Source organism: Mustela nigripes, chromosome 6 (genome assembly GCF_022355385.1).
Source record: "Mustela nigripes isolate SB6536 chromosome 6, MUSNIG.SB6536, whole genome shotgun sequence".
Lineage (NCBI taxonomy): Eukaryota > Metazoa > Chordata > Mammalia > Carnivora > Mustelidae > Mustela > Mustela nigripes.
This window is the reverse complement of record NC_081562.1, coordinates 84,719,676-84,746,706: the sequence shown is the minus strand read 5'-3', so window position 1 is coordinate 84,746,706 and position 27,031 is coordinate 84,719,676. Positions and strand designations below refer to the sequence as shown.

Here is a 27,031-nt window from a genome sequence, read left to right as displayed (position 1 = left end):
GTGGGATCTGGCTGACCCTGGCCTTCCTCAGGGCCTCTACCCTCTAGGAACCAGGCCCACGACCCTCCATCCGTTCCTGAGACATCAACCTCCCCGACTTGGGTACGCCAAACCTCTTGGCTGGAGCGAGTTCCACATCGTCTCTCTCCTTGTGTTGTGCCTAGCACAGAGCCCCACACAGAGTAGTTTCTCTAAAATCGCTGGGCGCAGCAAACAATGCACAATCGCCCCCAAACTAACAGATTCTTACATCCTGTGGGAATTCAGAAGCCGAAATAGAGTTCCCGGCCCAGCCCTACCCCAGACCCGCCCCTCGCCTATCCCGCCCCGTCTCGGCTTTCCCTTTAACCACTCTCTCCAAGCGAGTGATCTTTCTGGGACCCGGAATCCCTAACGCTTCCTCCTATGTTGTCCCAACTGGGAAAACCTTTAATTTCGATTATTAGCAAAACTGTGACTCAGTCCCCGCTGTGACCACGCCCCCTTCGTCACGTTCCCGGAGAGAACCGGAAGGGATCGCGCCGCCCCTAGTTCTCAGACCCGGAAGTAGATGTGACTCACGGAAGCCGGGTTTGGCCCTGCGGCTGCTGCCGTCGCCGCGGAGAAATTGTTGGAGCTGGCAGCCTAGGAATGGTGAGACTTCGCGGTTCGCTTCCGAGGGTTCTGAACAGAGTTTGGGCGAAATGGAGTTTTCCAGAGTGCTCCGGGGAAAGACCCCCCACAATGTTTGGGGCCCCGCCCCAGTAGCGCCCCGAAAATCTGCGCATGCGTGGGCCGGACCGGACCAGAATCTGGTCCGAGATGTTACGCATGCGCAAAGGTGGCAAGCCGAAGGTGGGGTGAGACTTGGCCTGGGAGTTACTCTCCCTCCCTCGCCACCAGCCCGTGGGGCTTAAACCACGGCTGCGAAAGCATCGGGGTGCACTCGGTGCTTTGCTTTTGAGTTGCAGGGCTGACTTCACCTCTGTCGTCCCGAGCTCTAAAAACAGACCTGCACTAATCCCCCACCTTGGGTGTGCACTCGGTGGAGAACGGGGGCGGAAGAAAATAGGGGGTGGAGACCTAGCCTCAGTCAGCCCGTGGAATCAGTTCCTTCACCTGCTCCCCAGGTGTTAAGATATCAGCGGTATTCTGCTGAGCGGAGCGATTCGACTAACGCACCTGGGGGCAGGGCGGGAAAGCTGTGCGGAGTGCCGCCTGGGTCTGAAGGGGCGGGGCCCGCAAGCGCCACGCCCCAGAGAGTCCCCAGTACCAGAGTTCTCCCGGGGTTAGGACCAGGCGCCCCAGGGCGGTTGATAACTTAATCAGTTCCCAAACCGCGTTTTTTAGCTTCCACGCGGTACCACCCACTGAATCTTCAGCCAGAGCTGTGGGGGATGGGGGGCGAAAAGAGCGAGATGGGCTAATCGGAGTTCTATCTCCGTTTCCCTGCTTTGGCTTGGGAGGGTAAGGGGGTGCTGCTGAACTGAATGGGCAGCGACAATAAGAAGTGAACCAGTAATCCCTTGTTTCGTGTTGGTTTATAGTCGAGGCCCTTTACCTTGCAACTCTGAGTAGAATCATAGAGGTCCATGGACCCACTAACATGCTATGTGTACATTTTTTTGGAGGGCGTAGCTTTTATATTCTCAGAGATGCTGGTGACTCTTAGAAAGCTGTTGGTTTATCAGCATCATACTGGCGAAATAGAGCCTCGTGTCTCTTCTTGTGTCTTCCCTAGCTTGTGGGATCCTGGGGGAGCCTTTCCAGGATAAGGGGGTGAGGCTGGCCCGTTGGAAACCTGTGCCTCAGGGAGCCTCATTTCTCCTTTGCAGAATCTCCTCTCAGCCTCTAAGCTTACCTGGTCAGAATCCTTGGATGAGCCTGTGGGACCCTTCCTCCTAGCCCTGTGGTTTGGAACCAGTGGCTTTGGGACTGTAAGAGGATGGACAAAGGTAGTATGAGGCCAGGCCAGCTCCCCAAACGCTCAGGCGCCAAGCATCTGCTGATTCTACCCCGTGCCTGGCACGTATGTCTTTTCATCCTGGCTGGGCATTGCCACCTCCCCCTGGGCCAGCACCACCCACGTACCTCTCGGCAGAGGCCGCAGTTGACTGACTTGCTGTTGAGCTGCCGCTCTTTGGCCTGGCTGCATTTTGATGGCAGAGGGAGCAGTTATGCCCAGAGCCCGGTGTGTCGGCATCACCAGTCTGACCTGAGCACCATGTGCTGCACGACATGACACGTGGCACCGGGAGAACTGCCCAGCGAGGAAGGTCTGGGCCAGGTCTGAGCCCAGATGGGATCTGGATGGCCAACGAACTCCCACCAGAAAACTTCAAATGTCAAGAAAGCAGGGGAAGGGTCAGGAGGGCTGGTAGAGGGTTGGGGGAAGAGGGGCAGAGGAGGGGTCCCGTGTTCGGAGGCTAAGGGCTCTGCTAGGCACTTAGGAGACCTGAGTTCACCGCTTCTTGTTTTCTAGATTCTCAGGGTCTGCTAGATTCATCTCTGATGGCATCAGGCACTGCCAGCCGCTCAGAGGATGAGGAGTCGCTGGCAGGGCAGAAGCGGGCTTCCTCTCAGGCCTTGGGCACCATCCCAAAACGGAGGAGCTCCTCCAGGTAGTAAGGGTTCAAAGGGCCAGGGTCTGGGCAAGGGCATTAGGTGCTGCGTGCCTTTACCTCTGTTGGGAATGATTGCTTGAGCCCCTATGGGGCCTGGGTATTGGCAGAGCTTTGTGCTTTTCCTGCCAGGTCCCTCTCTGTGGGATGTGGGCAAGGGAGGGAGATCTTAGGTCTTTGACGTGAAATCTGTGGTGCGGTACCCTGTCATCTCAGTGGCAAGGAATAGAGCAGTTCTGTGCCCCGTCCAGGGCGCTAGAGCAGTTCGCACCCAGCCGGGACCCGCGCCGTTTCAGGGGCTGGGTGTGTGTGAATGGGTACAAGGGGAAGGGGCAAGGGGTGCTCAGAGGAGGACCCTCCACAGGTTCATCAAGAGGAAGAAGTTTGATGATGAGCTGGTGGAGAGCAGCTTGGCCAAGTCCTCTACCCGGGCAAAGGGGGCCAGTGGTGTGGAACCGGGCCGCTGTTCAGGGAGTGAACCTTCCTCCAGCGAGAAGAAGAAGGTGAGAGATTGTGAGATGCGGGGGCAGGAGCCAGATTTTGTGTTTCCCTATCACCTTTGCCAGCGGGCAGGAGCCGTGCAGAGGAGACTTGGGAGAAAATCTGGTGGCCCCAGCCCCAACCTCAGCTGCCTTCCTTCTGGGAGCCCTCACTTCTCCCTATTCCCCCTTTCTTCCCGCACCCGCTCCCCCCTACACACACACACACACTCACACGCTGTCAGTGCGTCCTGTATCACATTCTGTGTGGGAGGCATAGAGCATGCATCTATTCTGGGAGCAGACAGCCTGTTCCCAGCATTGCTGGGTGTAAAAATAACCCCCAGGTGGCATCGCTCTGGCCCTAGACACCGTACCAGGCAGAGTGGGTTCCTGGTATGCTCCCCGGCCGCCCTCCACTCTGGGGTTGAGGGTGCCACCAGCAAAGAGAAGACCCCGTAAGCTCAAGGACCATGTGGAAGTATTTCGGGCATGGAGGGAGCTAGAAGGCTGAGCTCCTGCCTGTGGTGCTTATGGTCAGGTGGGACTGGGGCTGCCATGCACGGTACAGGAAGCTCAAGGCCTGAAGCCCGAGCTGCCCCGATGCTGGCTTTTAGCTCGTTCTCTTCCCATTCCCTGCCCAGGTGTCCAAGGCCCCTAGCACTCCTGTGCCGCCCAGCCCCGCCCCAGCCCCTGGGCTCACCAAGCGTGTGAAGAAGAGCAAACAGCCACTTCAGGTGACCAAGGATTTGGGCCGCTGGAAGCCTGCGGACGATCTCCTGCTCATCAACGCTGTGCTACAGGTAGTGCTTCCCACCGTGGGTTGCACGGTCGACCCTCCTTCCCCCAGCCTGCAGTCCCCAGGCCCCACACTAGCCCAGCAGCACCCTAGGGGTGGCAAGTGAAGGGTTCTTGCCAGCTCTCAGGCTGAGGCGAACCCATCTGGGGCATTGCAGACCAATGACCTGACATCGGTCCACCTGGGCGTGAAGTTCAGCTGCCGCTTCACCCTTCGGGAGGTCCAGGAGCGCTGGTACGCCCTGCTCTACGATCCTGTCATCTCCAAGTGAGTGAGGCTGGCTCCAGCAGCAGGGAGGTACAGGGAGCACCAGAATTTGGCAATTGGAACAGACAGAATTATACAAGGGCCCAAGGGAGGGGTCCAGGAGGCAGGGCTCTTGGGACCTTGCATCCCCTGGGATGATATTGAAACCAGCCAGGCTTGGGAGGGAAACTTCTTCCTGCTACCGACACTACTGGTCCTGGCTTGATGCCAGCAGCAAGGGGATCTGGAAGCTGAAAAGGCAGCATGGTAGGAAACACCACAATGAACACAAGGAGCCCTGGTTCCACCACTGTGTGCATTGTGGTTTAGGGAAGGTCACTTCCCAACCTTTCCACACTGACCTCTCATAATTTCTTTTTCCATAAAAGGGAACTGGAACAAAAGAACACAAAGGCCCCTAAAAGTCTTAAGTTCCAAGTAAACCCGGATGCCCATGTAGCGCGCACTCTTCCTCCTCACCCACTTCGCTTATTGTTATCAGAGTTGGTCGGGTCCTTAGCACCCATCTTCTGCTCCACCATCCCTGTACACCTTAAGCTGTAGCCTGGGCCCTGATAGGCCAGGAAGTGGATGGGGCTCAGTTTTGGGAAGAGGATGTGCTGGGCAGTGGGTGGCAGCTTTGTCCATGTAAAGAGGAAGGTCTTGGGGCAGGAGCAGCAGCTGGGGCAGGAGCAGCAGCCCTCATCTGGCCTCTGGGGGCTGTGCCTTTGAGTCTCTTCAAGGGGTAAACACCGGAAACTCGGTTGACTGAGTAGCCTGGGTTATGCTCTCAGTAAACCCATGAAGCCCCAGGTGCTGTGCTAAGCCTTGGGCTCTTCCTGTTGAGGGCCTGGCCTCTAGTTCTGGATATCAAAGGTCTCCAGGAACCCCAGATTGCTTGACACCCGCCCTTCACCCTGCCTTCTTTCTTACCCCCGCACTCCTTAGGCTGGCCTGCCAAGCCATGAGACAGCTGCACCCAGAAGCCATTGCTGCCATCCAGAGCAAGGCCTTGTTTAGCAAGGCTGAGGAACAGCTGCTGAGCAAAGTGGGATCGGTGAGGCTGAGGGGTAGGGTGGAGGCCTGACCACGGGGGAAACTACTGATACGGGAGGCCCCTTTGCCTGAGAACTTTCCCTGCTGGTGCTTGTGTACCTGCGGGGGCTTTTGTGGTTGGGGTCTCAGAAAGAGAGTCAACACTGGCTCCCTCTTCTGGCTCCTGATGGGGACCAGGGGTGTGGTTGGCAGACACAAGAATGAGAAAACCTAGGTGCTGAGAACAGGCTCTTACCCTCCAGACCAGTCAGCCCACCTTGGAGACGTTCCAGGACCTGCTGCACAGACACCCTGATGCCTTCTACCTGGCCCGTACGGCCAAGGCTCTGCAGGCCCACTGGCAGCTCATGAAGCAGTATTACCTGCTGGAGGACCAGACAGGTAACTGGCTCCGGGAGCTGACAGGGTGGGTGAATGAGCCGGTCTGGGCACAGCTGCTCGCAGGTGCCCAGAAACAGATCCCTTAGTGGCCACTGGTGTCTTGCACCTCTCTTTGCAGCAAAACCACTGCCTTCCAGAAGGAAGGAAAGTGGTTAGAATGATATTCAGGAGCATGGTAAGGGTATCTTTCCCTGGAATCCTGAATGGGATTCCAAGTGGCAGAGTTGTATCCCACTTCTTGTTTTGTCATTTTTGACATAGTTTACATTACGTAAATAATGTATTTTTCATGAGTGACATTGAAACATGAGTAAAATGTGAAAGTTCCCTTCTTGGCTTACCCTGCCTCATTTTCCTCCCTAGAGATGGTACTTTTTCTAAGTCTTTCTGCCTCTTCCCTCTGTGCACATTCCTTCTTGTTTCCTTTGGCTGCTTTGGAGCCATTCAGAAATCCCCACTGGGCCTTCATATCCAGGCCCTCTGCCTTCCTCCTCTCCCATGGGCCCAAAGGCCCTCTGCTTCCCCTCCCTCACCCGCAGGCTCTCACTCCAAATGACAGGTACTGGCAAGGTTAGCTGACTAAACTGCAGGCTATTCATCAGTTCTGCTTGGGCCCTGGGGTCAGCCTTTCATTGTACATCATGGTACAGACACTCTGTGCTCTCACTTCTGGACAGTATTGCCCATCAGCATCTTCTCCAGAGTTGTTCATACTGTTCTGGAAACTAGGCTGTGCCTGTGCCCTCCACCTACTCCCAGGGTCCTACTGCTTCCGGTTATTAAGAGATACTCCTGCAGGAGTATTTTAGGAAATCTTGTCAGGGAGAGCTGTGTCTTCTCTTCCTGAGGTTCTCTGCATTTAGTGGGCATCTCTCTTTATTCCTGCAACTTTCATATCTCTGCTTCTGCCTCAGGCTCAGGTGTCATTGAATTCCTACAGAGATTGGACACTGGGTAAATTCTATTTTTGCTGCTAGAGCTAACTTCTTTGAAAGTTAATTTGTGTAACTTTGGGATTTAATTTTTCTCTTCATGAGTCTTGGCTGTGGGGATTTGATTTCTCCTTGGCTGGCTAGTGCTGGGAGGTCCTGAGAACAGGGCTATGCGCTGCTTAGCTCTCGAGTCGGCTGACTTTAGGTTGGTGAGATTGTAGGCCGCTGTGGCGGGAGGGTGGGGGGGAGGGGAGCCGGTGGGGGTGAACACCCCAGTCCCTTGTCTCCCACATGGTCTGACCTCAGGGAGTTGGGGGGGGCTGGAGAATTTGTGGCTCCTGTGTAGCCCCCCCTCGCTTCCCTGGTGGGCAGCGATGACTCCCCCTACCCCCGGGTTTGACAAACTCCTCAACCAGCTGTATCCTGGCCACTAGGTTGCTGCCACTGAATGACACACAGTCATGGAAGCAGCTGGCAGCAGTTGTCAGAGTTTGAGGCCGCGGTCCCTTTGTAGTTTGATCAGAGAAAAACCTGAAAAACTTTTATGAAACTATTCTCAGTATATGTGATGGACTCTTAATATTCTATTCCGTTTCACATTTTTGCAAAAAATGAGAACTTACCTTGTGACCCGTAAGACGTCCTGGCAGCAGTTTGAAAGTGCCCTGCAGGGGGCGTGGCGGCTCTTCTGGCACCTCTGTGGAGTTGGGGGAGCAAGCTGTACCCCTGCCTCCAGCCCAGTGTGGCAGAAACTGTCCCGGGGAGCTGGTGATGTGGTAGAGGAACAGTTTGGATTTGGAATCAGGAGAGCAGAGATTGAATCCTGGGTCTGTCCTAAATCCGAGTCCCGTCACAAGCCCTCGTTATGGAGGCCTCTTGTCACGTGTGCAGGGGAGCTAACAGCAGCGCCTTCCCCCCTTTGTTCATGCCTATGGGAGAGCCTTTGCGCTCTGAAAAACCCACCCAGGAGGTCAACTTTAATTCTCTTTTCTTTCTAGAACCATCTCTGCCCTTAGTTCAGGTCAGGAATCCTTTGTGCCAAGCTAGCTGGCGGCCTAATCTGGCTTGTGCTCTGTTACCTGTTGCTCTCCCTGCAGAACTGTCTCCACAGGCTCCGCCTTCCCAGTTGGTCCCCTTAGTTTAGTCATTGTCCACAGCATAATGTGGAGGAGGAGCAGCGGCGCTGACCTTCTCTCCGTGCTTTGTTCAGTGCAGCCGCTGCCCAAGGGGGACCAAGTGCTCAACTTTTCCGACGCAGAGGACCTGATTGATGACAGTAAGCTCAAGTGAGTGGCTAGGGCCCCAAGCAGGTTATAGAGTGGGGTGTCTCCCAGGGACAGAGCACTCCGGGCTACCTGGCCCTGCCTCCTGCCTGCAGAGAACTGAGGCCAGCCCACACTGAGCTTGTTGCTTGGTCTCCTTGCTGAGCTGCCCTGTCCCTGCCCCACCCTAGGGGGTGGAGGTTAGTCCAAGGCCAGAGGAGCAGCCTCCTGGGTTCCTCAGCTGAGGGACTGAGGGCTCCCAAATGAACTGAGTAGCCCCTACTGGTAATGGCAGGTGAGCCGGAGGTGGATCCTGATTTGTCCTTCTCCTCCCACAGGGACATGCGAGATGAGGTCCTAGAACATGGTGAGTGTACCCCGGGGGGGAACAGTTAGGGGATAGAAGCTCATGCCGGCACAGAGGACCAGTACAGGGTGCTGTTGGCCACAGAGTGTCCCTCCTTGCCGCCCCCCTCACCCCAGAGCTGACCGTGGCTGACCGGCGCCAGAAGCGAGAGATCCGCCAGCTGGAGCAGGAGCTGCATAAGTGGCAGGTGCTGGTTGACAGCATCACAGGTGAGGAAGCTGGGGCCAGCAGGGCTGTGCCTCTGCTCTCTCCGCTCCTGTGGCCCCATCCTGAGCCCCTGTGCTTCTGGGGTGGGGACCCCCCTCCTTTCCCCGGCCCCTGGATCCTTGCCCTCTGCCCCGTGTCCCTGAGGGGTGGGCTCTGCCTGATTCAGTGCCTTCCTCCGTCACAGGCATGAGCTCTCCGGACTTCGACAGCCAGACACTGGCGGTGCTGCGGGGCCGGATGGTGCGGTACCTGATGCGTTCTCGGGAGGTAAGGCGGCCCAGCCCATCAACTCCCCTCCCGCAGGCGGCTCCCCTCCCGAAAGCAGCCCTCCGCCGCCAGCCCTGTGCCCACTGACCTTTCCGTGTCTGGTCCCTGATGTTTCATCTTTCCCTTGGCTTGTGTAGACCCATTCCTCAGGTCCCAGCCCTCACCTGCCCCATTTCCGCAGATCACCCTGGGCAGAGCCACCAAGGATAACCAGATTGACGTGGACCTGTCTCTGGAGGGGCCGGCCTGGAAGATCTCCCGGAAGCAAGGTACTGGCAGGAAGCGATGCGAGGATGTCCCTCCCAGCCTCAGGCCACGCTCTGGCCCTGTGGCTTGGTCTCCCTGGGAACCCTCCTGGAGCAGCTGGGGCAGAGCAGCTGGCATTTCAGGATCTCCAGCTTGAGAGTCAAGGGTGCCTGCAGGCCCTCTTCTGGCCTTCCCTGTCTCCTCATCTGTCTTCATGTCTCCATCCCCACAGGTGTCATCAAGCTAAAAAATAACGGTGACTTCTTCATTGCCAATGAGGGCCGGCGGCCCATCTACATCGATGGACGGCCTGTGCTGTGTGGCTCCAAATGGCGCCTCAGCAACAACTCCGTGGTGGAGGTGAGCTGGGAGGGAGGCGGAGGGAGGTGGAGGGGACGAGATGAGAGCAGGGGCATGGGGAGCCGTGAGGGGGGCCTGGCCCCCAATCCCACCTGTCCTCAAGCCACTCTTCTCTCCTGCCCATAGATTGCCAGCCTGAGATTCGTCTTCCTCATCAACCAGGACCTCATTGCCCTTATTCGGGCCGAGGCTGCCAAGATCACACCACAGTGAGGAGTGGTGGCAGAACCCATGTGCTCTCTCTGGCCTCAGTTTCCCCTGCCATTCCAGCCCCTTGGAGCTGGGAACTCAGGCTCCTGGAAAAACCATAGTGGGCAGGAGGAGACCCAACTGCTGGCCCATTGATCAGAGCCTCTCTGGGAAAGTAGGGCTGATCCTTGGGAAGCCCCTCGAGGCTGGGACCCTCCGGCTTCCTTGGAGCCAGAGCCCCTCCCCTTCTCTCTCTGCAGGCCGCCATTCTCTTCCCCTCAGATTCCCACCTTTGTCCCTTTGTCTCCAGCTGATTAGCTCCAGACTTTTCCTTTATTATTTTTCTTTTGTAAATAAAAAGCACCAAGTTCCAAAGTAGCTCTTTTTATTTTATTATTATTTTTTTTTTATATAAAAAATGGGACTGGTGAGGCAGGGACACATGCAAGGGATGGATAACCAAATCCCTCTCTGGCCTCAGGCCTCTGTCTCCCATCCTGCAGAGGGAAACAGGAGTAGGCTGAGGAGGGGCCCAGAGAGTCCCAGCCTGGGGCCTGCCCCTTAGGCTCCAGCCCACTGAAAGTCAGGCTGGGCCCTGAGCCAGTGGGCAGCACAGAGTCCAGGGGTGGCTGCCACCCTCCCTCTGCCCCGAGGCCAGGAGGGCAGTAGATGGCAGCATGTCTGGCAACACTGAGTTCCTGGGCCAGCAGTCAGACCCCTGTGCCCTCTTCTTGGGTCCACTGGACTGTGCCAGAGCCATGACAGCCGATAAGCACCATCTCCAGGCTATGGGGTTCCCAAGGCAAGGCCAGGCCCCCGGACCCTGGCGGGGGCTCTCCAGTGCTAGCAGCCTCGGCCTGGTGCGTGGGCTCTGGGGGCCCAGTCCTAGTCCCTTCCTCAGCAGGTGGGGAGCCAGGGGTGCTAGGCTCGGGGCAGAGTTCTCCTGAGCCCGGGGGCTCTGAGTCAGAGGTGGAGGTCCAGAAAGCTGTGGCCCGAGGCCAAGGGGAGCTCTGAGATGCCGGGGGGCCCCAGGGCCAGGCAGCCACAAGGGGCGGGGGCCCTGGGCGAGGGTGAGGCCAGGTCCCACTCAAGACAGAGCCAGCTGGGGGCTGCAGGCAGTAGGAGGATGTCCCAGTGTCCACACACAGAGGCTGCAAGAGCCCAGAGGCACTGGACAGGCATGGCCCCTCTCCCGACGCCCGAGGGCAAGGGCCCTCCCCATGGGGCGCCAGGACCTGCTGCACAGCCTGTCGAAGGGACTGCAGGCCCTCCCGCATCTGCAGCACCTGCTCAGACAGCTCTGTCACCTTTGGGGGTTGAGGGAGGAAGAAAGCACATACAGTTAAAGGAGATTGACCCTCCCACAGCCTGCAGTGCCCACCCCTCTCCACTCCTGCCCCCAGCTCGCCCCTCACCCACCGCTTGCCGCAGCTTATCCAGCGTGTCTGTGTTCCTTGCCTCACCGGGTCCCAGGGGGACAGCGAGCAGGCCATTCTCTGCAAACAGGAGGATGGGGTTACTAGCCGGCGCTGGGAGGAGGAGATGGTATGGGGTCCAGGCCTCGGGCCCAGTTAGCACAGACCTCACTGGCCTGGCAGGACTGGCCTGGCCTTCCAGCCTTGCCCCATTTGGGGAATTCTGCCCAAACTGCCAGGGGACGCAGGGCAACAGGAAGCTGCTCTTGGTGCCTGTCCAGGCACGCGACCACTCCGGGGAGCTCATTCCTTGGTCCACTCTCAGGGCTGCAGGGCCTGGCTGGGGGCCACTTCCACAACCCTGCTTTCCCCACAGCCCTCTGTCCTCCCCAGGGTCCCAGCAGCAGCATCTGATTCAACACACACATCCACCGTATTACAGGCTGGAAGCTGGGCAAGAACCAAGATCCCGCTGCCGGAGAGCCGACCGCTGGGATCCAAATCCCGTCTCCGTCCACCTTCCGACAGCAAGGTGTGGGTCTTCACCCCCAAACTGTCCCTGCCAACCATGTAGATTGAGAAGGGCAAGAGGGCAAGAAGTCTGGACCCTGCTGCCTTCTTAGAGGTTCACAGGGCCAAGAGGCAGCCCTGCCGACCTCCCCCTGCCCCCTCTGGGACCCGGTCCCCAGTACCTGGCCCCGGGGAGGGGCTACTGCTGCACTCTGGACCCGACTGCCCCACACGGAAGGAGAACTTGGGCTGGTCAGAGCCACAGCCGTCCTCAATGCCATCTACTACCCTGCGGACACGGGGGCCAGGGCAACAGATCAGTCCACAGGCAGCCACTGCAGGGCCCAGCGGCCACACACACATGCTGCAGGAGCCTGGCGCTCAGGGCCTGGGACAGGTAACATAGTTGGGCCCTTTCCCTAGGGGCTTGCAGTTTCACTAGGGATTTAAACTTGAGCAAGTGACACAGCGGGAACTCTAGGCAGTGAATGGCCAGGCACCAAATGGTGGGGTGAGGGGTCACAGGAAGGTGGGGCCCAAGACGGTTTCCTGGAGGAGGCAGGGATGGGTTAGGATAGAAGGATGGGCACCTGAGGGAGGAATGTGTCCGGTCAGGGCCCCAGCCCCATCCCCACCATCTCTGCCAGAGTACATCGGCCCAGGGCCTGCTTACCTGGGGCTCAGATCCGGGGGCATGTTCCATGGTACAGAGGGCAGCTGCAGACCCTCTAAGCTTCGAGGGTGGACAGAGGGGCCAGCCTCAGCCTGTGAAGCCCCTGCCCTGCCCGGCCGTCCTCTGCCCCGCAGCCTGGGCCGGGGCGCCGTTCGACGCGGGGACAGCAGCTTAGCCGCTGAGGAGGAGGAAGTGCAGCCAGGGGACAGCAAGGGGCTGGAAGGCTCATCAGCCGGGGCTGGGGAGACTGTGGGGCCCTGCTCCCCGTCCGTCTCTTTCTCCTCCAGCGTGGACATAAGGGTGTTGTCGCCACTCAGGGAGCTGGTGTCTGCCTGCGGATCATGGGGGACAGGGAAACGGTATGGATAGCCCCTCCTGTGCCCCCCTCACCTGCCCCACCCCAACCTCATCTCTCTATAAGGAACCATCTTTGTTAAGCTGGATGCCTGCTATCTCCCACCCGCAGAGGCTCAGAGGCTCAGGTGTGTATGTGTGTTGGGGGGTGGGGGACAGCTTTTCTGCCACCACGAAGCCACCGAGCCTTGAAGGAATTTGCTGCCCAGCCAAGTGTGGATACACCACATATCGACTCAGTCCCTCAGGCTCACCTACCTATCCAGGAGAACCCCATACTAAAGACAAGTTTGGAATTAGTGGATAGAAGCCAGGAAAATTCAAAGCCCCTCAGAGCAGTTCTCCCTCATGGGGAAGAAGCAGGGGAGCCACAGGGCTCTTCAGAGGCAGCCTGGAGGACTAGTGCCTGGCCCTACCCAGGCGTCCCATCCTTCATGTGTGGCCCTCAGTCCCTACCACTGAAGACTTCACTGTGGACCTCAGATGGGCCAGGGAGAGCACAGCAGGGCTGGGAGCTAAAGGACAGTGTGGGTGTGAAGGGACAGGAAATGGGAGAGTGTAGACCCACACACACACAAAGTGTAGGAGTGGTAGCACCAGGCCGGATGTCGCCGCGTCAGGCCCCTGGTGCCCCAGCCCCTTGCACACATTCCCAGCGCCCTCACCTCTGCAGGGCCTCCACCGGCACCCAGGTTGTAGCTCAGCTCCCCTCGAAGGCCCCGGCTGAAGCGTGGGGCAAACTCGGGGTACAGTGCAAGGCTCTCGTGCAGCCCAGCAAGCTGTAGACACTGTAGGACGCAGTAGGTCAGCCCCTTTACATCAGCATTGGCCTTGACCACCTGCTCCCGCCGAGGCAGCTCGCAGCCAATCAGATCACCCTTCCCTGGGAAGTGGAAGCACAAGTCAGCGAGCCCTGCCTCTCAGCCTGTGGACATGGGAGTCGAGCAGAGGCAGCTGAGCTTTCCCTGCGAGTTCAGTGGGGCCTTGAGAGCCAGCAGAGAGGAGCAGAGGGGCTCAGGCCCCAGCAGACCCATGCTGCCTGCCTCCGGCTCCTCAGTGAAATGCATGGACACCCCGGAACTCAATGCACATCTGGGATCAAAGCCACCATGCTGGACCCATTTGAATTTTAGCCCTGAGACAACTGGGCAGTCACCAGTTCTCATGGTTCCCCAGTTGTCCATAGCTCCAAAACCCTTACAAATGTTAAGCCAATCATTCCTAGGCCCCATCTCTACCTACGGAATCATAGTACCTATAGGAGACCCCACAGTCTGACACTTCGAGCCTCACAGGTGATTCAGGTGGGGCTTGTCCAGAAACCCGGAGGTTAGGGCCCTGTGGGGCATAGTGATATCCAACAGCCACATGACTTCATCTCCTGGAGCCCAGGTGCTTGCAGGACAGATTTTGTGTTGAACTGAGTCGTGGTGCTTTCTGGATCTTACCAGAAGGTGTCAATGGAGGGTTTTCCCACCAGCCAGCTGAGGCTGCCACCTGGCTGACAGCATTGTAAAGTGGCATCAGAGTCTGCGTCCTAATCTCAGAGATGTTAAATTGTAGGGGAAAAATGTGCATCTTAGAATCAATGAACTAGGGTGTCTCCAATAAGGGACACGTGAAGATTCAATGAGTTCATGTAGGTAAAGTGCCTGACCCAGAGACAAGCAATCAAAGCTCATTTCCTTCCTCACCCTCTGGACTAGAGTTCCCTGTAGATGACTCCCAGCTGGTGTGCTGTGGGCGCTGCAGCAGCGCTCACCACCCTCACGACACAGCTCAGTCCACAGTCAGAGTTCACAAGACTGGAAAGCCTTTCCTCACGGATCACGGCCACCAACCCCCACCCACCCCATCCCCACCCCCAGCCACGGGCTGCCTCCTGCCGCCAACATAACTGAGCTTAGCTGCCTCTTGTAAATGTTCGTGGACTTTTGCTCAGACTTAAGTGTAGAAGGCACTGCTGTTAGATCATATTTTGGTTTGGGGCCATCCTTCTGGTTCCTTCTGAGAGCTGTTTGGATCTTAGTGTGCTCCTCTGATGAATGAGCGCTCTCTCCTCGTGTGTGTCATCTGGAAATAGGAGAAGTGTGTATTTTTGGTCTTCATCCAAAAGGTGAGACAGAATCGAAAAACATGACAGGACCGATGACAGAGCTCCATGCCACTGGTCTTAGACCAGAGCCCACTCTCCAGGCTGGCCTCCTGGCTGGGAACTCTAGCTCAGCTCTCCAGCCCCCTCGGGTCTTCCTGGCATGGGCCCCCAGTCTGCCTCTCTTCTCTTGCCTCCTGCCCCGACAGCCAACTGTGTGTGCCAAGCTGTCAGTCCATACATGGAGGTCAGGGCGAAAGTAGACACTGCTCAAGGCACCTTGAGCCTCCGTGGCAGCTACAGGCGAGAAGCTGTCCCCCACCCCGCCCCGCCCAAAGTTCAGATAAGGAGGCAGGTGGGGGTGGTCTGAAGGCAGAGCAGGAAACCAGCGGGTGGGGAACCAGGCTTTCACCAGAGTGTCCAGACCCATCAAGTCCACAGCTGAAAGTTCATCTGGAACATATGGACAGGGACAGGATGGATCCAAAGGGGCAAAATCCTGGTGCCAGGTACACAGGCAGTGAGGCAAAGGCCTGGGAAGCAGGTGGTGGACACTCTCGGGACTCTGTCTTCATAGTGAACAGGATTCTTCTGCAACCTGGAGCCTGGCATCCATGAAGAGCCACTCTTGCAGGAAGAACGCCAGCTCCCAGCCTCACTGCTGCCTCAGCTCTGAGCTGAAAACCATCTGTTTAATAATCTGGTCGACAGTCTTGACCAGTCTGCGATTGTCAAAATCTGTTTGCCCTTCTGAATCTCTCCAGTTCTCCATCACTTCTTAAGTCCTGCCAGCCCTGTGTGAGTGGCCGCAATTTCACCTGCTCAGAGTCCTGGCATAAGAGGCATCTAGGTCCAGAAGCCAAAGTCACAAAAGACTCAAAGTGAAAGGTGGGACAGCCTCTGGCCTCTCTTACCTCTAAGACCCTCTTGAGGGTATTTTTCCTGTCAGAAGATCACCCTCCTCAAGACAGAGAGGAGGAACACCCAGTAGCTACTGGGTGTCTGGTCTTAATTCTCCAGGTGAGTGACAAACTTCAGGCCCCCTGGGACTCAGCCATCTCCACAGTGAGTCTCTGAGCCCTTGGCTGAGGATTCACCTCCCTTTCATCCCCCAGGAGAGGTCCTCCAGGACCCAAGCAGATCAGAGAGTTCCAACCTGCTGGGGCCACTGCTGGGAGCCCATGCAGCCCTGTCTCCCAAGCATTGCGTATTCCTTTCTAGAGCCTAGAGTGTGCATCCTGCCACCCTGAAATCATGCCCTTTCTTTGGGACACAGCTCTCCCTCGAGCAAAGCACCTGAGAGCACAGTGAATGAAGCCTGAGGTTGATGGCCTAGGTTCTAATTCCTCCTGCCCATTCATAAACCTCTCCAAGCCTCCCACTCCTTCCACACAAAACAGGCACAACACCAGTGCCTCTGCCGTGGGTTTTGTGAGGTCTGTATGTGCCGAAGCACCCAAGGGCCAGGTCAGCTGTGAGACTCAGTATCAGCACTGTTTGGATGTCCATTCCACAACTGCGACCTCTAATTCCTTGTCCAGGGACTTGACCCATCTCAGCCTCCTTTTGCCACGAAGGAAGTACACAGGCAGAGCCTGAGCCCTGCTGTCATGCATTGGAGCCCTGGGCCTACTCTGTGACAGGCCCTCTGGCCTGAGCTGGTGCACGAGCCACCAGGAGAGCGCTCACGGCCCCCTCACAGTAGTCACTTTCACCAGCGCTGCCATCCCCCTTGAGGGGTAAATGCTGATCCCCACTCAGGGAGCCTTGCACACCTGCAGGCTAATTTCCTCCTCCTTGTGTTGCCACCTGGTGGTCACTGGGCATGCTATGCGCTCTGCCTGGGGCTCCAGGGCTCCGAGGCTCCTCCGGACCCCATCCCCCGCTGTCTCTCAAGACGTTCCTCGGATGGCCTTGCCTGCGTCCTCTTTCCGTGTTTCTGCTGAGGGGCCCCCTGGTCCCACCCGCCTCCCACAAAGGCCTGCTTCCCCTCCTGCCCACACACACCTAGGATTGCCAGCACAGTGCCGCCCTTGAGCACCTCCATGGAGCCGGAGCAGACAAAGTAGAGGGCCTGGAGAGCGTCCCCTTGGTGGATGAGGTACTCGCCGGGCGTGCAGAAGGCGGGCCTCAGGGCCAGGGACAGTGCTCGCAGGCAGCCACGGCTCGCTGCCTCAAATAGGGGCAGCTGCAGAACCTCCTTGTGCAGGTGCATGGCGATGTCTGCCCGGAGCTCGTCGGGGAGGCTCTGCAGCAGCTGGGGGGTAGGGGACGTGGGGAGGTCAGTGGTGGCAGAATGGACCGCAAGCCTTGGGAGCAAAGCGAAGGTTCGGGAGGGATCTGAGGCTTCACAAAGGGGACAATCAGTGAGAGGGACTGTCTCTGCCTTTTTCCCAATCACTTCAACCCGGGGCCAGCAGCTCCGCTTTCCTCCTGCAGGCCTCCAGCTGGAGGTCCGTGAGCAGAGCCTGCGGGCCTAACAAGGGTGCAAAAAGGCCTCCAAGTCTTCTTGAGAGCCCTCTGCCCCAGACTACCGGTCCCCCCAGTGGAGCACGGAAGCCAGAATTCCGCATTCCTTGCCCCCCAGCCCGCTGCTGGGGGTTTGAGGCCAAGCACGCACTCCTCCAGGGAGCCAAGTCCGGAAGGGCCCCGCCCAGAGACCCGCGCGCGCACCTCGGTGGTGTCGATGCCGTTGTTCACAGCCCAGGTGGCCTGGAAGTACTCGAGCATGCGCTGCTTGAGCGGCTTGGGGATGCGGTGGATGCGGATGTAGTCGCGCAGGTCACGGGTGCGGCTGTGGTACAGAAAGCGGCGGGCGTACATGCGCTGGATGATGGCCGTCACGTTCCCAAACACCACCGCGTGCATCAGGGCTGGGGAGGGCGGCGAGACGGGGTCACTCAGGGCGGGCCTGACGCCGCGCTGGGCGCATGGGTCCTCTGTCCCCGCCCCCACAGGTGCCTGGGCCGGGCACGGAGTCCTGCAGCCACGTGGGCTCCCCTGGCCCTAGTTCTGTGTTCCTCCAGCCGCGTCCCCCAAAGCACAAGAAACTCTAGGAAGGACTTTGGGCCCCTGGGGCAGGCGGGGAGCCAGGCCTGCCTGGGGCTAGAGGGGAGCGGGCCTCACCGCCAATGAGCATGGTGCAGATGGAGAAGATCTTCTCCGTGTCTGTGTTGGCGGACACATTGCCAAAGCCCACGCTGGTTAGGCTGCTGAGCGCGAAGTAGAGGGAAGTGATGTAGGCGCTTCGAAGAGAGGGGCCGCCCAGGAGCTCCAGTCCAGTCCCATTGGCCTCCCCGCTGATGCTGCTACAGTTGTCACTGCAGCCCGAGCTGTTCCCCGCAGCTGGGCTCTGGCCCACTAGGTAGTAGGGCGTCTCCAGGCGGCGGGCCAGCTCCTGCAGCCAGCCTAGGGGTAGGGATGGGCGCACCTAAGCGGGGGCCCCCTCCGGCCTCTGTGGGGGACACGTGGATGCAGATCCACCCCCCAGGTTTCTCTGCCACTTGCCTCCACTGCTGTCCAGCACAACCCAGTCTACACCCCTGCCCCCGACCAGGACAAGCACGGGAGGACGAGGCTACCCTCTCCTCAGCTGGGGTCTGGTGGTGCCAAGCAAGGAGCACCAGCCCCTCTTCCCTGTGGCTGCCACAACTCCCAGGAAGCAGGCTCAGCTGGAGGCTGCCTCCTCTACCCTATACCCCCAGACTCCTCCTGCTCTCTCTCAGCTCACCTGCTCTGAAAGCCGCTTCACCCTCACCTATCCTCACAACCACACAGACCACGCAGCCCCACGTACGTGTTCTCAGGCATGCTGACGTGAACGCGTGCATATGCACTATTAAGGCCACAGTCAGGCTCCGCCCAGGCAAGAGGATGAGGACACACTCACAGATGCACAGCCGCAGCCACTCATACGGAAAAAGCCTGCGCACACTTGGGAGAGAGACAAGGGCACACAGGGGCTGGCACTCGGACACCTGGGTAGGAGAGGTGACCACAAGCACACAGGTGAGCACACTCAAAGGCCACAGGGAGGCAGGCCCCTGGACATACACTGAGGCTCTTGAGCACATGTGTGGACACGGGCCAGCCTGGGACACTGGCAGAAGCTGGACACTGCTCCAGTCTCCATCAACCCCACGTTCTCTGTCTGGCCTGGGCAGGAAGTGGGCCCGTGTACTGGGTCTCTCAGGAGCTTTGGCTACTCCAAGTGACTCGGGAGCCTAGATGGAAGGTTGTGGGAGTTGTTGGGTATTGGACGGGGATTCCTGGGGTCCACGGGGGCCTCAGGGGTCCTGGCAGAGCTGGGAGTCAGAGGAGCAAGGGAGGGAGGGCAGATCTAGAGCAGAGACACGGAGGGCAAGTGCAGAGGAGGCTAGGGAGCTTGCCTCTGCCTCTCTGTGTGCACTCAGCCCCTTCCTCCTGGACATACTCAGCCTCCCTGAACCACAATCTCCCTAACCCCTTACACACGCTGCTCCCGGAGATTGCCACATCTCCCCCTCATGCTGGGAGCCGTTCATTCAGCAGTTGCACATACATGGGCCTCCTGCACAACACCCGCAGGCCACGTGCTGGGGCTCAAGCCAACACGCTGTGGGTTAGGGCCAGAGGCTTTCCTGAAAGAGGTGATACTGGTGTTTGGTCTCAGCGGATGGGTAGTGTTTTGAATCAAAGAAACTGAGAAAAGGTTGTTCCTGATCTAGGGAAAGGCCATAGTGGGTCAATGCTAGAGATGGAGACAAGTGCAAGCAAATAGCTGGAAATTAGCTAGAACGTGGGGTCTGCACTGGGGGTGTCAAATTCTTGCCTAAGGAATTTGGGAAGATATGTTAAGGCCTGAGCCAAGGTGAGGACTCGCCCTCCTGCTCAAAACTCCTCAGCTGCTATTCAGTTGGGCCTCTGACCTGAAGCCAGTTGTCAGGTAAGGAGGGTGGGGGTCAAGGGTGAGAAGCAGAAGGATGAGGGAAGGCGGCTGGGGGGCCTGTCCTCTGTTCTGGCTATGGGGCCCCGGCAGCTGCCGGAGCTGGTGATGTGGGCAGGCTGCTCTGGAGGCTGGTGGAGGAACGCCCTGAGTGAGCTCCCTCAGTATCTCGCACCATCGTTTGAAAATTGGGCCCATTGCTACTGGGCTGATGGGAATCGGAAGAAGGGACTCTGTGTCTACACCATGCCCACAGGAGCCCCAGAACCAAGGCAGGGAAGCCAGACAAGGCACCTCCCACCAGAGCTGGACCAGGAGGGGGCACCACTCCCCCCCTCCAGACATCCCTTCTGAGGCTGGGCTCTGGGAGGTCCCGGGTGTGGCTCTGACCCATCTGGGGAGTCCTTTCTCTGCAGAAAGGAGGAGCGGATGATGTGAAGGACTTGGAAACTCCCCTAATGTGAGCTAGAACCAGCCCACAATAGAATGAAATTACTTGAAAGCTTGGGGTCAAGGGTGCTAGATTTAACAGGCAAAACAGCCTGCCTCCCACTTGCCCGTGTTCTCCACAGTGAGATCCAAGCCCCTCCTAGAGCCAAAGATACTCTTCATGTCAGCTGAGCGCCCCCTGTCAGGGTGTCAGAACAAAGGAGCCATTTGATGCATGACTTGGAGCATTTGGGTCCTGTGTGGGAGTGAACTGACCCAGGGACTGGGTGTCTGAGCCCACCTCGGGATCAGGGTTATCTACCTTCCAGCCCACTGACTGTGTTTGCTGGGTGGCCGTCTGGCCCCCGGAGCCGCCTCCACCACAGCCTCCCTCTGGGAAGGGCAGGTGCCAAGGAGCTGACACTGCCTGGAGTATCCCGGTTCCATGTCCTCGGCAACTAGAGCTTTGGGGAATACTCGCGTGGGCCTCTGGGCCACGCACCAGTCTCCATGGGTTTGGCAGTGGAGAGAGGGTTTGCAGGAGCCTCCTTGTCCCTGGGAACCGATCAGAGCATGTTTCTAAGGCCCACCTGCCCTCCTGCTGATCCCACCAAGGAGCAGATGGCCAGGCCAGGTGAGCCCCTGGCCTGTTGCCCACTGACTAGAACAGGCACTACAGGCCAGTTCCTGGGAAGCCACCAGAAGGCTGGAGAGCATGGGAGGAAGGAGGTGTGTTCGGTTTGGGGGCCTCAGGGTATGAAGAATTAGAACAGGTGGGCACGAAATGGTTTGAAGTTAGGGGAAGGAGAGAAGTTGAGATGGTGTTGTGGCGCCCGTGGGATCACACAGCATGAGGTGAGAGGAAGAGACAGGCCGGCCCAAAGGAGGCTGGTGAGGGCCGTGTTGCTCAGGGCGGAGGCAGAGCGGTTCAAAGGAGTGTGGTCAGCAGGGTTGGGTGCCACGGGACACCAAGGAGATTTGGCCCCAGAAGGTCCCGGTGACCTGCCAGCTGTCATTCTGGGTGGAGAGGTGGGGGTGGGAGCCTTGCTGGCAGAAGTGAAGATGTGAGTGGGAGGTGAAGAGGGGGAGGAGTGGAAATGGAGGTGAAGTGAAGGAGAGTGAAGGCACCCGCCGCGCAGAGAAAGGCTGCATTTTAGGCCTGGGGGAGGGAGGAGCCGCAGCTGAGAGAGCCGGGGCAAGAGGTAACTGGAGTGGGGAAGGGCTCGGCAGGCCAGGTACTTGGGGAGATTTCGAGAGGGCGATGGGATGGCACCAGGCCTCATAGGTACCCAGGAGGGCAGCGGCTCCCTGCAAATCTTCTCCTGAGAGGGGTGTGGTTCTCGGCTGAGCAAGGGCCTGGAGAAGGTGACAAAAGCTAAGGCCACAAGGAGGTTGTGACGGGTGAAGAGGACTCCCCTGGGCAGTCCATGGAGCTCTCACAGCTGTGCCTGACTGCTAAAGAGCAGGCCTGCCTCAGAGTGGTGGCTCTGTCACACTCCTCCATGCACACACTCATGCCAGCACCCACATTCTCCTCACACACACACACCCACTTGCCCAAACCCCCCAAATACCCTTGCCGAGGCCGACTTGCACGCACATCCCTGACTCCTCATGTCAGCTCAGAAACACACACCGGGACTCCCGTTTCCCTGATACACACACACACACACACACACACACACACGTAGACACGCTCCACTGGCACACACAGGGACACTCGCCCCCGCCCTCCAGGAGCCTCCAGTACCAATCTCTGGCAGCTCTGAGGCACTGCTCTCGATCTCCCGCTGGCCGATGTAGAACCAGACGCAGGCCACCCAGTGGGCGAGCAGAGCGAACACGGCCATGAGCAGGGTGAGCACCACGGCGCTGTACTGGGAGTAGCGGTCTAGCCGCGGGAGCAGCCGCAGCAGCCGCAGCAGCCGCACGGTCTTCAGCAGGTGGGCTCCAAAGTACTGGGGGATGGGGAGAGACAGGGAGGTCATCCTGGGCCCAGGCCTACCCACCCGGTCCCAAAGCCCACCCAGCCCGGCTGCACTGACCACATTGACCTTGAAGGCATGTAGCAGGTCGAAGGGCAGCGCAGCGATGACATCCAGCAGGAACCAGGTGGTGACGTAGTGGAGGCAGATGGACTTTGGGGCAAACACCACCTGGCCCGACTTGGACACGAACGTGGTACGGAAGTTCAGCACGATGTCTGCAGGAAGTCCGGGTGGGACTCAGCGCCAGGTTCCAGAGGACACCCTGCTTCCTGGGCTCCTGCTCAGTATCTGACAGTGGCCTGGGCCCCCGACCATCTTACTTTGCACAGAACTCTAAAGGGTGGACACTGTTGTGCATCTTTGATGGAGGGAAAAACTGAGGCGCGGAGAGGCAACGATTGGCTCAGGGTCCCATAACCCATTAGCAGTAGAGGCATGTTTGGAATCTAGGTTTGCTTTCAAAGCCCACAGGTCACAAACAGGGGGGCGGCATGGGGGACATTTGTCAGCAGGCACGGAAGTCACACAGACTTTCCCCATCAGACCCTGAGGGGTGCCCGGCACAGGGTAGGGTGGGAAGCACAGGGCACACGTACCAAGAATGAAGAGGACCTCCACAGCCAGATCACAGATGCTGGGGGCACTGCGGGCGGCACTGGGCTCCCGGGCTGTGCTCACACACACGCTGTAGGGCACGGTGACAGCCACGTAGAGGGTCGCAAGCAGGATGAAGCCGTCCCAAGTGGCCCTCAGTGCCCCACAGTGCAGCAGGATGAAAGGCGACTTTCGGATGGCGGCTACTTTGTACTCGGGCAAGTTTGGCTTCTCCCCGAATACCCCCTGAGTGCAGCAGGGCAGGTCAGGCCAGAAGGACAGGAAATTGGCAGAGGCTGAGTTTGGATGGGGTGTGGGGCAGGCATGAACCTCCTTTCTCTCCCTGCATACTCAAAGCTACCCCGACACAGGCATTAGAGTCCCCATGTTACAGATCAGAACACTGAGGATCAGAGAGGCCACTGACTTAGCTGAGGTCACACCACTGCTTGGGAGAGGAGCCAATATTGATCTTGGCCCTGAGGAGCCAGGGCCAAGATTGTATCTTTGATGGATCAGATATCTGACATTCCTTCCCTCCCTCTGCCCCCACCCCCAAAGTGCTGTTGGGGCCTGGGTCGTCCCCTGGACATCCTCTCTCTGGTGGGCTTAGTTCCTCTCCTCCATCTCCTCAGCTTGCCCCTACCCTGCCCCCCAAACACACACCCTTGTGCACAATCCACCTTATTGAGCTTGTGCTTGCCCTTGGGCTGTTTCTGCAGGTGCCCGGACAGGTGGTAGAGCACAGCTCGGCTCCGCCGCCGGTTGGCATTGAAGCCTTTGGCTCTTCCCCGGCCATATCGGCGCCGGCCACCACCTGCGAAAGAGGAACCCATGAGGCTGATGGGGGGAGTGCCTGCACACCCCAGCCAGGGTCTTGAGTGTAGGACACCGGTTGCTGGCCCACGAGCTGGACTGACTCAGGGACCAGTTAGTCTGTTTAGAGCTGGAGGGCTCCAGCTTCCTCATCTCAAGGGGCATTCGCCAGTGCCAGCAATGGGCAGTCCTGTGGGTGCTTCTAGACATGGCTCCCCATGCCTGCTTCCAGCAGAAGGAGGTCTGGATCAAGGAACAGGCAGGAGAGGATCTCCATAGGGAAAGGCCTGAGAAAGGAGTATGGAGGTGCATCCCAGGGCTGGGTGGGGGGAGTGGGGAATGGACAGTACCCCCGGCATCCCCAGGGGTAAAGCCAGCTTCTGATGACAGCTTTCTGAGCTGGTCAAAGGCCTCCATCAGCTCTTGGGCTCCAGTCAGGTCAGTGGGAGGGAGAGGAACCAGGTGGGTCTGTGCTCAGCCTCACTAATTGGTCAGGAAATGGTACTTCACCGGCACTAGGGGCATCTGCTTGCTTTCAATTTCTTAGTAAAGTGGACTTTAAATCTCCAACTTTGTCTCAAGGCGTCTGTTTAGAAACAAGCTTTCCATACCTGGGCATGTGGAAATGAGAGCAGCACAGGCCTCTCACCCAGCAAAGGAGTTAATGAATGCAAGAGGGTGGGGGGACCCATGAATGCAAGCTGAGTGCGAACACCCCTGCCCAGGCCTGAGGTATCCAATACACCAGCCAGCTGTGGCTACTAAATCAGCAGCCCCACAGGCACCCACCTCTCTCCTTCCAGTTGTCAGGACCCCCTCGGTTCTTGGTGTCGCTGATATCCTTGTGAGAGACCAGGAAGAGGGCCACCTCCCCTTTCTCATTCTTTATGGGTATGACATCCAGGAGACACCAGAACGGGAGCCCTGGGCACAAAGACAGACTCAGCCCAGCTCCTATTCGCCACCTTGCCCGAGGTGACAGAGGTCCTACTGCCAGCCCTGGCCAAGACACAGGCAGGATCAGGGCTTTCCTGGGAGGGGAGGGGCAGCCTGGCTCCATTCAGGACAGGGCTTGACGGACAGGGTCGGGGAAGGCAAGGGAGAGCAGAGATGGCCATCAGACATATGTGCTCATAGCTCTGTCCTGCTGAGACGGGGACACTTTTCTGCTCGGGTGAAAAACCAAAGATTGGAAATTGAGGAGAGGCTGAGGTGAGGAAGGAAGAGAGAAGCCAGGCGCTGTGGAGAAGCCAGGCGGGTGGAGAAGGAAGCGGGTAAGTGGGAAGATGGGGCGAGATGGGGAGATGGAGATGATGGGGATGGAACACTGGGACAGTAGATGGAGTGGGTGCCAGGCTGGGTGAGACCTCTAGAGTGAGGCGGGCTGGCCAGGCGGGCCCTCACCGCTCTTCCGGTACAGGATCAGCTCAGCCTTGAACTCCTTGTGCTCATCCAGGGCCTTGCGGATCTGTTGGCGGACAAGCTCACTGGTGTCTGGCCCATAGAGGAAGGAGCAGGCGCAGCCCCGCTGCATGACCTCAGCCCGGGAGAAACCCGTGAGGTCGCAGAAGCCATCAGAGCAGTAGACCACGGGGAAGAGCCCCGTCACCTGGGCGTTGCCCAGCACGAAGTTACTGTCTGCAAGAGAGCACCTCTCAGAGGAAGCATGCTGTGAAGGGGCCCAGGGACTGCCAACCCCCTTTCCTAAATGCCTGCAACCAAAGGGTGGGTGTCACAAAGCCCAAGACCCGTGTGTGTGTGTGTGTGTGTGTGTGTGTCCAGGGGTTAGGGCAGGCACTGTTTATAAACAGGAGTCAGTGTGTCACTTACGGACAGAGACCACTCCTAGCAGTGGAATCAACCCATGTGAACACAGTGTTGGTGAATGAAGCCCTGTGTAGGAACTGTGTCCTCTGCACTGTGTCCTGAGCAGCTTGGGGTAAGGCTAGGGTTGGGGATGTCCAAGGGGGGACTGCACAACCAGCTCTAGGCAGCCTCAGCCCTACTCCTACCTCTGCCAGGTTCACTCACCAGCTAGGTACCCAGGGTGGCTATGGGGCTCCTCTCATGGGGACTCACCTGGATGGGAGGCAGTCCAGGCCACCACCCATTCTGCTCTCCCTGTGTGAGTCCCAGCTGCTGGACCTGGCTCAGGAATTAGTGAGTGTGATCGAGAATGGGGGTGTAAGGATGGTAGCTGAACAGCACAGCCTGGAGCCAGGAACGTATTGGGGAGTGGGGGGCACTGAATCAGCAGGCTGCGGGAGCCAAGAGCAGGGCAAAGCAGATGGAGAAGCCAGTGTGTGTGTGTGTGTGTGTGTGTGTGTGTGTGTGTGCGTGCGCACACGCGTGTGTAGGGGGGTGCTCAGTGATGGGTTCCCACCCCCTATAAGGAACTGCAAGACCGTGGAGGATGATAGGCAGAGAGCTGGTAAGCCCCACTGGGTGTGAGTGTGAAGGAGGAGAAGGAGGGAGGGGGTTTGCATCACTTTCCCTGTGTTCAGAGCCCTGGGAACCCAGGATCCAGAAGCTCTGGTCACCTACTGCAAACTTCCGCAGTCTTGGTAGGAGTATCCAAACCTAGCTTTTTGGGTCTAGAGGGGCTCTGCAGGTTTAGGCTGAGGAGTTTAGGCGGTGAGGTGAGCTTGGACTAACAGTGCAATCCTAATCCCACCTACTCTACCTCCTTTTGCAAACCTCTTTTCTAAATCGGGCTTTTGAACCCTCTGGGTTCCCTGAGCACCGCTCCTCTGCCTCACCCCCCACTGGCCACTTCCATGGTAGTAGGTAGGACAGCGCCAGACACAGGGATGGGGTGAGTTAGACTGACTAGGTCGGGGTGCGCGCCCTCGCCAACAAATGGCATCCTGGGCCCTAAACCCGGAGACTTTTGGCCGTTTTGCCCAACCTGGGCAGACTGCACCCTGAACCTTTGAGCAACGGCGTCTGGAAGGAGATGGTGGTCCAGGCTGAAAGCCGGCGTTGGGGAGGGAAGGTGAGAACAGAGAGGGCACCAAGCCGAGATGCCGGGGTGCGGGACCTGCGGGAACCCTGGCAGGAATTGGCTTCCCTGGGAGCCAGTGGGGCGGAGGTCAGACTCACGCGTGCCGTCGAAGCGCGTGGCGATGGTGTCCAGGAAGGTGTTCTGCGGCGCCAGGAGTCCCCGCATGGCCGGCATCTTAGGCGGCCGTAGCCGCCCGCCCCATCCCTCCGGGGCGCGGGGGCTCAGCACCGGGGGAGGGCGCCCAGCTCGGCCGCCCCCCGCCGGGCCCCGCGCCCCCTAGCGCAGCCGTCGGAGGCCGAAGCCCACCCCGGGTTGGCAGGCCCGGCCAGCAGCCGGTGCGCGAGGGGGCGTCCCCGCCGTCGGGGCCCGGAGCATGGCGCGCGGCCTCTCGCGTCCTGGCCGCCCACGAATCCCGGGCCCCCGGCTCGGCGCCTGCTGCGCTCTCCGCACCTTCCGCTCGCGGCGGCGGCTGCGGCGGCAGCAGTGTCTCCCGTTTCGGCCGCGGGTCGGCTCCCGCTCGGGCTCCGTTTGGCGCCGGGTTCCCGCAGCTCCCTCCGTCTGTCGGGGAGAGGCGGCAGCCTCCCTCCCTCCGGCGCCCGCCGCCTGCACCGGGGTAACCATGGAGACGGGCACACCCAGGCAGGGCCGCCTCCTTAAAGGGACAGGCCTCCCGCCTAGGGATCCCCTCCCCTCGGGACCTCGGTGGGGGCAGGGGGAGGCGGTGGCCCCTCTATCCTCGGCCGCGGCGGCCGCCCGAGCCGCCCCAAGCCGCCCCGCCCGCCCCTCGGAGGAGACCGGCGAGCGCCTGGTCCCGCTAGGGCTGAGTCAGCGCAGGGGCGAG

The 27,031-nt window shown here is 59.0% G+C and overlaps 2 protein-coding genes across 7 annotated transcripts; one reads left to right on the top strand and one right to left on the bottom strand.

Annotated features, from left to right (window-relative positions):
* The first annotated feature begins 541 nt into the window (after window positions 1-541).
* Window positions 542-9,769, top strand: MCRS1 (microspherule protein 1). 4 transcript variants are annotated; one of them, XM_059403039.1, is made up of 15 exons: window positions 542-633; window positions 1,815-1,934; window positions 2,462-2,600; window positions 2,965-3,103; window positions 3,724-3,882; window positions 4,036-4,145; window positions 5,073-5,181; window positions 5,423-5,561; window positions 7,704-7,779; window positions 8,094-8,122; window positions 8,239-8,331; window positions 8,514-8,596; window positions 8,778-8,865; window positions 9,075-9,202; window positions 9,329-9,769. In XM_059403039.1, exons 2-15 carry the CDS (start codon window positions 1,925-1,927, stop codon window positions 9,413-9,415), a joined length of 1,389 nt encoding a protein of 462 aa, XP_059259022.1. In that variant the 5' UTR covers window positions 542-633; window positions 1,815-1,924; the 3' UTR covers window positions 9,416-9,769. The 4 variants fall into 4 exon arrangements, with proteins under 4 accessions (XP_059259022.1, XP_059259023.1, XP_059259020.1 ...); XM_059403040.1 differs by lacking the exon at window positions 1,815-1,934; XM_059403037.1 differs by lacking the exons at window positions 542-633; window positions 1,815-1,934 and adding an exon at window positions 2,054-2,266.
* Window positions 9,760-26,466, bottom strand: KCNH3 (potassium voltage-gated channel subfamily H member 3). 3 transcript variants are annotated; one of them, XM_059403031.1, is made up of 15 exons: window positions 26,289-26,466; window positions 24,591-24,824; window positions 23,976-24,110; window positions 23,054-23,187; window positions 22,373-22,616; window positions 21,834-21,991; window positions 21,539-21,746; window positions 17,562-17,843; window positions 17,109-17,308; window positions 16,443-16,692; window positions 13,009-13,226; window positions 11,990-12,321; window positions 11,499-11,605; window positions 10,811-10,887; window positions 9,760-10,698 (listed from the first exon to the last, which is right to left on the bottom strand). In XM_059403031.1, the coding sequence occupies exons 1-15, from the start codon at window positions 26,362-26,364 to the stop codon at window positions 10,102-10,104; spliced, it is 3,252 nt and encodes a 1,083-aa protein (XP_059259014.1). In that variant the 5' UTR covers window positions 26,365-26,466; the 3' UTR covers window positions 9,760-10,101. The 3 variants fall into 3 exon arrangements, with proteins under 3 accessions (XP_059259014.1, XP_059259015.1, XP_059259017.1); XM_059403032.1 differs by having other exon boundaries at window positions 24,591-24,820; window positions 26,289-26,380; XM_059403034.1 differs by lacking the exon at window positions 11,499-11,605 and having other exon boundaries at window positions 10,607-10,698.
* Window positions 26,467-27,031: the final 565 nt, after the last annotated feature.

What these genes read in the sequence shown, in the direction of transcription:
- KCNH3 (XM_059403031.1), bottom strand. Translation starts at nt 26,364, where the DNA reads ATGCCGGCCATGCGGGGACTCCTGGCGCCGCAGAACACCTTCCTGGAC. An exon ending in CACTGTGCTGGCAATCCTAG is followed by an intron (nt 13,227 to 16,442) that starts GTGTGTGTGGGC and finishes TCCACTTCCCAG; the next exon opens with GGAAGGGTGATCTGATTGGC. An exon ending in CCCCCGGATCTGAGCCCCAG is followed by an intron (nt 11,606 to 11,989) that starts GTAAGCAGGCCC and finishes CCGTGTCCGCAG; the next exon opens with GGTAGTAGATGGCATTGAGG.
- MCRS1 (XM_059403037.1), top strand. Translation starts at nt 2,218, where the DNA reads ATGACACGTGGCACCGGGAGAACTGCCCAGCGAGGAAGGTCTGGGCCA. An exon ending in ACCTGATGCGTTCTCGGGAG is followed by an intron (nt 8,597 to 8,777) that starts GTAAGGCGGCCC and finishes CCATTTCCGCAG; the next exon opens with ATCACCCTGGGCAGAGCCAC. An exon ending in GAAGATCTCCCGGAAGCAAG is followed by an intron (nt 8,866 to 9,074) that starts GTACTGGCAGGA and finishes CCATCCCCACAG; the next exon opens with GTGTCATCAAGCTAAAAAAT.